The sequence below is a fragment of the Thamnophis sirtalis genome, unplaced genomic scaffold, assembly GCF_051295495.1.
Source record: "Thamnophis sirtalis isolate CommonGarterSnake01/CBP01778 unplaced genomic scaffold, rThaSir2_p1.2 scaffold_1, whole genome shotgun sequence".
NCBI classification, from domain to species: domain Eukaryota; kingdom Metazoa; phylum Chordata; class Lepidosauria; order Squamata; family Natricidae; genus Thamnophis; species Thamnophis sirtalis.
Genome location: NW_028261381.1, coordinates 61410395 through 61419340, shown reverse-complemented (window position 1 = coordinate 61419340; position 8946 = coordinate 61410395). Strand labels below are relative to the sequence as shown.

Sequence of the window (8946 nt, the reverse complement as noted above, 5' to 3'; positions counted from 1 at the left end):
CCCTTTGCAGGCAGGCAGTCCCCTTGGAACACACACAGGAAATGGTTTAGAAACCACTAGGTGGGATGCAAAGGGGATAATGGCTCCAGCCTATTAGTGCTCTGTAATTTGGTGCTAATTTCCCTTATTACAGTGTTCTCGCACTGCAGGGGATGGTCCTGTCTTGCTGCTTGGGTGGGGGTTGGAGGGGGGGAGAGTGAGGGCTGGATCTTGTTGCAGAGTGTAGAGACATCACAGCCACTGATGGGCAGAGAGGTGGCATCAGAGTGCTTTGCAGGCTGGTTTCTTGGCCCTTTTGCCTCCCAAGGGACATGCAAATCATGATGAAGTCAAGGAATGCAACTGTGGCCTTCATGTGATGCCATAGGACATGCCCACAACTGTCGGCACATGACACCCTCCCTTACTTGACTAAATCAGAGTGTGTTCCAGTCAGAGGTGGTATTCAGCAGGTTCTGGCCAGTTCTGGAGAACCGGTAGTGGAAATTTTGAGTAGCTTGTAGAACTAGTAAATACCACCTTCGACTGGCCCCACCCCCATCCATTCTCTGGCTCCCAAGTCCCGGCTGATCCCTGCCATGCCCACCAAGCCATGCCCACAGAACCAGTAGTAAAAAAAATTGAATCCCACTGGTTCCAGTCTAATCTAGCACTCAGCTGACATGCTGGGACTGCCCTCTTAAACTTGCTTGAACTTTCTGGCAAGTTATAAATGGTTGTGTGGCTATTACCCTTTGCTTCAAATATTGAATAAGTTGGGGGGTGTGGTTTCTTTTTTTAAAAAAGTTTTTTTATTGTTTTAATTGAACAGAAACACAAAAAAAGAATCATCCTTCATTACATCTTGTAGATAGCGTGTCGATTGGTTACAAATACATTTCATGCGTTTCTTCCACAATCATTACTTACACTTCATTCATATTGAATTGTACATTTTAAATCAAAAATCTTTATGTATTTTACTATCAATGTACCACAATTCTCATTTAGTTACAATTATTTAAACATGCTTTTATCTGGAATCATTTGTATTTAAAGATACAACCACCTACTGGCATTCATTTGCAATTTCAATAAACCTCCAATAACATTACACCCTTATAACATATTCTGAAAAAAATATCAATTAATAAGATATCTAAGCATCTCCCTCTTTTTTCCCCCAACTCACTATTTAAAGCTTGTATCCAATTTGCTTTTACCAATACAGCACATGTGTATATCATTAAGGGTGTGTAGTTTCTAACCATAGTAGTTCTGGTGGATTTCTGTTTGTTATTGGTTTGAAAGCCTTGGAAGTCTTAGCCATAAGAGATGAAGAGTACAGTCCACATGTATGACTTTCAGACTTGAACCCACCTCCAACTGAAGTTCATCATAAGTAACTCCCACACCAGGTATTAACAGAAAAGCCCTGAAAGCTTGCTGATGCAAAAAAAAAAAGTGCTGTGGTGATGAAGGCATCTATGCTAATGGAAGAAATGGTTTAAAGGTAAATGTGTCCTTGAGTTGAGCTTCATTCCTGGTAATGGCATTGATACCACTTTTTATGAGGACCCAGCTTGTTGGGGGCAATATGCTGACTCTGTAAACTGCTTAGGGAGTGCTGTAAAGCACTGTGAGGCGGTATACAAGTCTAAATGCTATTGCTATTCATGAAAATAGTTTGCCTTTTTCCAAAATGCTTGACTTTTCACTCTAGCTCAGTGTTTCTCAAACCTGGCCTTTTTTAGACGTGTGGACTTCTGAACTCCCATAATACTCCAATCAGCATGGTGGCTGGGGAATTATGGGAGTTAGAGCCCATACATCTTACAGTGGTTAAAGTTCAGAAACACTGGTCTAACCAACAGCCTTAGAATTCACAAGTGATCCTCCATTCCAATAGTAAGCAACAGCTCCTCCAGTTTAGCTCCTAATTTTAGCCAAACACAGGTTAGACAAAGAAATTCTTATGGTCTCTTGTTTCAAAGGGTGCATGAGTGGGAGAGAAGGGACTGTATTTCTATACCAGTACCAGCAAAGTATCCTCTGTCACATTTCAATCAGAGGAGGACCAGCTTGGCTGTGTGATATGCATAGTTCTGCTGCCTAAGTGGAGGACATCTTCACTGCAGACTTGCTGCTGCTGAACTTTGTGTATAGGAGAGGAGTGTCACGATTTGCTTTGACATGGGAGAGTGTTTGAATGTACTATTCCTTTCCCTAATCTAAAAAGGTGTGCATTGCAAGCTGCTTCTACATATGTACACGTAAGCAGTAGTTTTACTGGCTAGCTTCCCACTCTAGCCTTCAGCATTGGGTGGGCTCCCATCGAGTACTAACTTGGATGCAGGACCCTGCTTAGCTTTGTCTGGCAGACACGTTCTATTCAATGCTACGCAGAGGTTGTATTTAGCCAGTTCTGACCGGTTCTGGAGAACCGGTAGCGGAAATTTTGAGGAGTTCGGAGAACCGGCAAATAGGCTGGCCTTGCCCCTGCTGCCTCCCAGCTGATCTTTTCTGGCCCTGAATAGGAGAACGGAGCTGGAAAGCAAGTTAATGGGGTGGGGACGGAATGGGGATTTTGCAGTATCCTTCCCCTGCCACACCTACAAAGCCACACCCACAAAGTCACACCACGCCCATAAAGCCAAGGGCCACAGAACTGGTAGTAATTTTTTTTTAAATCCAACCACTAATGCTACTATGTAGCCAGGGAAAGCAATGAGAAGTCCCTTTGGTGGAATCCGGCCTCAGAGGCAAAGAATATGGACTTTGCCAAACAAAATCAAGTTAGCTGTTTCTACTGCATTGAAAGTTCCATCCTAGGAGCATGTGACTTTTTGTCTCAAAATATGCTTTTCTCTCACAGTACACGTAGTCTTCAACTTACGACCGCAATTGAGCCCAAAATTTATATCGCTAAGGGAGGCATTTGTTAAGTGAGTCTTGCCCATTTTACGACCTTTCTTGCCACAGTTGTTAAGTGAATCAGGGCAGTCATTAAGTTAATAACCTGGTTGTTAAGCGAATCTGGCTTCCCCATTGACTTTGCTTGTCAGAAAGTCGCAAAAGGGGATGACATGATCCCGGGACACTGCAATGGTCATAAAAGTGAGTCAGTTGCCAAGTGTCTGAATTCTGATCATGTGTGACCATGGGGAAGCTGCAATGGTTCTAACTGTGAAAAGCGGCCATAAGTCACTTTTATCAATGCCGTTGTGTTGTGGCCCAGCAGGATCCTGTTGAGCTGCTGATGGACTCGGATAGCGAGGAACCATATGAGTCTGCCATGGAAGATGTGGAGGACCCTGGGCAGGGTTCAGACTCAGAGCAGGAACCAGAGAGGCTGGTTGGCCCAGGAGGCGCCTGAGTCATGGCGCAGTGGGGAGGATCAAAGGCAGTTTGTCCCTGATGCTAGATTGAGAAGGGCTGAGAAACGGAAGCAGCAACTCCGTAGGCAGACTCACAGAAGGTGATTAAGCACAGGTGGTTGGTGATTGCCCCCCCCCCCCAAGAGAGATTATAGGTGAGGCGTTGGGAGGGGACATTTGCAGGAAACAACCGTTCGAATTAGTAGTTAATAAACTCTATCCGTGTATTCTAGCCGTGTCTGTTCGTTTGGACTATCTGCGTTGCTTCGTTTGCATTATCTGGGTTGCTGCAGAGCTACTGTATTGAACGTGAGTTGCCTGGGCCCTCAGCCAAAGGATTTGTTATCTCAGTAATTGACCAGTGGAAAAAGCCAAGCTTGTGTTCTGGTGTATTCACAGGCCGGGGGGGGGGAGGGCGGGGGGGGCGGTCAGAACACCATTGTAACTTCGAACAGTCATTGAATGAACTTCGTAAGTCAAGGGCTACTTGCATAGCAGCAAACCCTCATTCATGAAGAACCTATTATAGATAAGCAGAACAAGTTTGCAGAGCTTGTAACCAAAGAATTATGATCGGCTTGATAGGCCTTATTTTCTAGCCATCTGAGGTTTCACGAACAGATTATCCAACAGCTGGTGAATAAATTAGTATCTGGCTGATGGGTTCAGTTCAGCTGAGTGGCTCCAAGTTGTTCTAACCTGATATCTAAAGTTTTAGGTTCAGGAAGTTCTACCAATGTTCTAATCGCATGTTTTCTGTGACCCTGTGGCAGAATCCACAGTGCCTTAAATCTTTTCTCCAGTGGTGGAATCCTGCCAGTTTAACAACCGGTTTGGTGATCGTGTGCTTGTGCCTGAGGCGTGCTTTGCACATGTGCGTAGTTTTAACAAAACTTAACTTCCACGTTACTTCTGGGGAGTAACACAGCTGAGGCACGGCAATCCGCTCTGCCGCATGAATCAGCTGAGAGGATATAGGTAAGTAAAGTGCAGGGACAGACAGTTGGGCCCAGCTGATCATCAGAGCAAACCGGTTCTCTCCCCAGCTGATCGTCAGAGCTACCGGTTCACCAAAACTGGTCCGAACCGGCTGAATCCCACCCCTGCTTTTCTACCATACACTGAAACTAGCAACTCTCTTGTGAAGAGAGCAGAAAAGGCTGTCATAAGTACAGACCTATGGCAAGTACCTTGCATAAGTAGTAATTTACAATACTTACTGTGTTTATGTAGTCTGGCTGCCGCACTATGCTGAGAAATGGTGACTTTTCAAGGAAACTGCACTGTGCTCCCTGTTTGCCCAAGACTGCAGATGTGTCCTCTCACAGGGTAGTGTCTGGGCTGCTGCTGCTGCTGCTGGGAATGGAGACCAAGTCCTTTCCCTACCTTTTATGAAGATGGGAGGCAGCTGTGTCTCTCTAGGTTGAAACCACTATAGCAGGAGTATAAAACTCACGTCATCACAGCGGAATTATGTGACATATCGTGACTTTTCCCCCCTTCGGTAAACTGGGCGTGGACGTGGCCAGCACGTGATGCAGCCGGCCCGCGGGCCGTGAGCTTGACAATCCTGCATTATAGCATACTGTTTTAGTCACCAAGCTGGCACTACAATGGGCAGGGGAAATGAGGTCCTGCTCCCTCTAGCATTAAAGTCCTGCTCCCTTTAGCTTCATGAAACTGGCTTAGACCTGGTCAGTCTCTGTAGTTGTAAAGGAAACCATGAGCATTAAGTGAATCTGGCTTCTCCATTGGCATCGCTTGTCAGAATGTCTCAAAAGATGATCCTGAGCCGAATTGGCACAGTGGTTAGAGTGCAGCACTTACAGGCCACTTCAACTGACTGCTAAGTGCAGTTTGGCAGTTTGAATCTCACCAGGCTCAAGGTTGACTCATCCTTCCATCCTTCCGAGGTGGGTAAAATGAGGACCCAGATTGTTGGGGTCAATATGCTGACTCTGTAAACCACTTAGAGAGGGCTGTGAAAGCACTGTGAAGCGGTATAATAGTCTAAGTGCTATTGCTGTTGCTATCACATCATCCTGAGACACTACAACTGTCTAAGTATGACTCAGTTGCCAAGCATCTGAATTTTGATTATGTGACCAAATGCTGCAACGGTCATAAGTGTGAAAAATGATCATGTTACTTTTTTCTGTGCCATTGTAACTTGGAATGGCCACTAAATGAACTCTTGTAAGTTGAGGACTACCTGTACTTTTCTAGATGGGATGGGATGGGAAGGGGTGGGGTGGGGGACATGGGATAAAGTTATTCAGACAGTTTAATGTCTGTTAAATTGGCTCTCCTCCGGAGAAATCCTGCAAGCCAATGTTTGCACTTTTTACCTGCATTGTTGCCAGACTCCACGATAAGGAGATGGAGGAGAAGAATGTTGTCTTTAGCTTATTTAAAGCCATTTAAAATCCCATTCTTTGAATTTCGTTCTAAATATAAGGTGATGACACATTCTTGTTGAAATAATAACTTCACCTCATCCTGCAAGTCTGTAAATGATAACCCCAAACGATCTGCAGTCTTGGAATCTCTCAACACATGTTGTTACATGTAGTTGGGAGCATTGCATAAACTCTCTTCACCTCTTAATGCTCCCCATGGCTATCTGGAGGGCTCGCCTTTATCTAGTATGCTCTATGAACCTATAGCCACCATGGTTAGCCTTTGGTTCAAGATGTTAGGCACATCTAGAAAGATTGTTAAATTGATCGTGTGAACACAGTCACTACAACCCATCTCTTATGTAAGTGCTTGACTGAGTTGCATAAACCGTACACAGAGGAGTTGTGACTGTTCTTTCAAGTCAGACTTGATCCCTGGTGACACCTGGACAAGTCTTTGTAATTTTCCTGTCAATATTTCAGAAGTGGTTTACTATCAAGTAAAGAGAGGGAGGGAGGGGGGAGAGAGGGAGGGAGGGGGGGGAGAGAGAGAGAGAGAGAGAGATTGGCCCAAGGTGACCCAGATACCTTTGGGCCTAAGGTGGAACTAGAATTCACAGTCTTCCCGTTTCTAGCCTGGTACCCTAACCACTACACCAAACTGGTGCTCTTGTGCCAGTAGCACAAGTTGTCTCTTAAGGGATGGGGATCACGTTCCAAAGCCAGCTAGACAGAGAATTGGACTGGATGGAGCTGAGTCCCTCTGCATGGTGCTTGAGTTCTTCTGACTGCTGTGTTCTTGTGCTCCTGACAGGTGGTGATGGAGAACATGAAGCGGAAATGCAAGTGTCACGGAACGTCCGGAAGCTGCCAGCTGAAGACATGTTGGCAGGTGACTCCTGATTTCCGGCTGGTGGGTTCAGTGCTCAAGGATCGCTTCCATGTGGCAACGCTGATCCGGCCCCACAACAGGAACACTGGGCAGATGGACGTGGGGCAGGCCCGCCACCGGCGTCGTGGTGGCATCAGTGACCTGATCTACTTTGAGAAATCACCTGACTTCTGTGAGAGGGAACCAAAGTTGGACTCTGTGGGCACCCAAGGGCGTTTGTGCAACAAAACCAGCCCAGGCATGGACAACTGTGAAAGCTTGTGCTGTGGACGAGGACATAATATCCTGCGGCAAACACGCAGCGAGCGATGCAACTGTAAATTCCATTGGTGTTGTTTTGTAGCTTGTGAGGAGTGTCGACTCACAGAGTGGGTCAGTGTCTGTAAATGATAGCTGTGTCCTTATAGATCCAGCAAAAAGTTCCATTGTTTGCCTTTGCAACATTTAAGGATGGAGCCTTGCATTAACACAAGGCAGAGTTTGAGGGAATTGGTGGTACATGCTAATATTTCACATCTCCCATCATTTCCTTTCTGGCCTGATACATGAGCCCTTGATTCCACGAGCTCCTATTGTACAGACTTCAGCATTGGCCTGACATTTCCAAAACACCAAGACCTATATAATATAAGGTAATATAATCTTGCTGGAGACCCTGAGGTTGTCTCTGGCTCAAGTCTATGAGCTGCAGTTCCTCAGATAGCAGCTCTCATTCCCACCCCATCCCCTTTCAGTTTAATGCCCTTTAAATCCAACACCGAGAGCATTTAAGGGGTAAGGGAATACTATCAAATACCTGTTAGCCTAGGCCAAATTTGTTCCATTCCAGTTGAAGTGCCACGAGCACACCTTTGTTGTTTGGGGGAGAACAATGAAATAAAATGCAACGTTCGTTGAAAGAAATGTTTCTAAAACGAGATTGACAAGTTGGGGGTATGCAGCTATCTCTGGAACAAGAGCCACAGGCACTGAGTGCAAATACTGTGGTTGATAACTTATTTTATTATTGTGCAAATAAACACAAATCCAAGACAGTAATGTGCATGTGTATATCTGAAGTAGAACTATGGGGTGATTTGTGAGGAGTTTCCTTCAGATCTTTATGTCATCATTTCTCCTTTGTGCACCTTTGAGATGTTGTCATTGCAGAATGGACTGGACCGAAAGATTCTGTCTTGAAAGAAATCTAGGCCTGTAATCTCTCTCTGGGTTGAGCTCCAGTGAAAGAGCCACAAATGTTTGATGAGAATTCAAATGAGCCTTTCCCAGCTGGGATGTTACACTTATGATTCCCACATGCAGAGACTTGTGAGCTGATTGGCGTGTGGAGTTAGTCATGATGTTTGTAAATTGTTTTTCAGGGGAGTAAACACCTTAGTTTAACCTGCTGCAGGAAAAATACTATGAGACTTTAAAATGCCACTAATGTTCTAGATAACAGACCACAATGCCAGATTCATGAAATATTATCTTCACTTACAGACCCACATGGCAAAGATTGTCATCTGTAAAGTCTATGCAGACTAAAATAAGACAATGGCAATTGCGTGGTTCAAAAAAGCTCTTGTTTCTTTATGTATTTTCTATAATAATGCCCTTGGCACTGTGCCTATATACATAGGATTGTGCATTTTGGGACCGAATGCATTTGATGACCGGTCTGGACCCTGAAAATATATGCTAGAATCCTTGGTTTTTAAGGTGCTGCAGAACTCACTGATTTTTCTAACACAATTATCCTGCTGGAAGCCTCTTGTTTTTGTTGCACATTCTGAAGATTATTACTGCAACCCAGGAAGATTTAACGTGTCAGGGTATCTCTAATAATTGCTAGAAGGAGGCTAGGGACTAGGATGACACTGACAAAAACCTCCTTTTAAAGATAAGTAGGAGGTGAGAAGTCGGGACAACAAGATGGCCATTTATGTTGGAAAAGACCTTCCTTCCATGGATAAGTAAAGCAGTAGCACAGGTTTGCAAGACTGCCATTGAACGAGCATGTTCCTCTCTAGAACTTAGCAATAAAATATTGCGCTGCCAATGTTTTAAAAAGAGTTCTTCTCTCAACTGCTTAGAAAGTGTTCTTATAGAATGGGTGAGTGGGCTTTGGGGTTGATATATAAATGATGAACATGGAGTGGGAAATACGTAACTGTTCTATGCAACGCCAGCTGCCTGCTTTGCTCTTCCTGGGCTAGATGGTGATGAATCACCTGATTGGTATTGTGCACTGTCTGATAAATCCCCACCCTGCCTGTAATGTCAGCCCAGAGGCTATGCAGCAGGAATAGGAGACAGG

At 44.8% G+C, this 8946-nt stretch overlaps 1 protein-coding gene across 1 annotated transcript in view; it reads left to right on the top strand.

The window, feature by feature from the left end:
- Positions 1-7681, top strand: part of WNT10A (Wnt family member 10A) — a 61975-nt gene extending 54294 nt beyond the window's left edge. The window contains exon 4 of the mRNA XM_087713110.1: positions 6570-7681. Coding sequence (XP_087569236.1) covers positions 6570-7037 — 468 coding nt within the window. The 3' untranslated portion in view covers positions 7038-7681. The remainder of the gene's footprint in view (positions 1-6569) is intronic.
- Positions 7682-8946: the final 1265 nt, after the last annotated feature.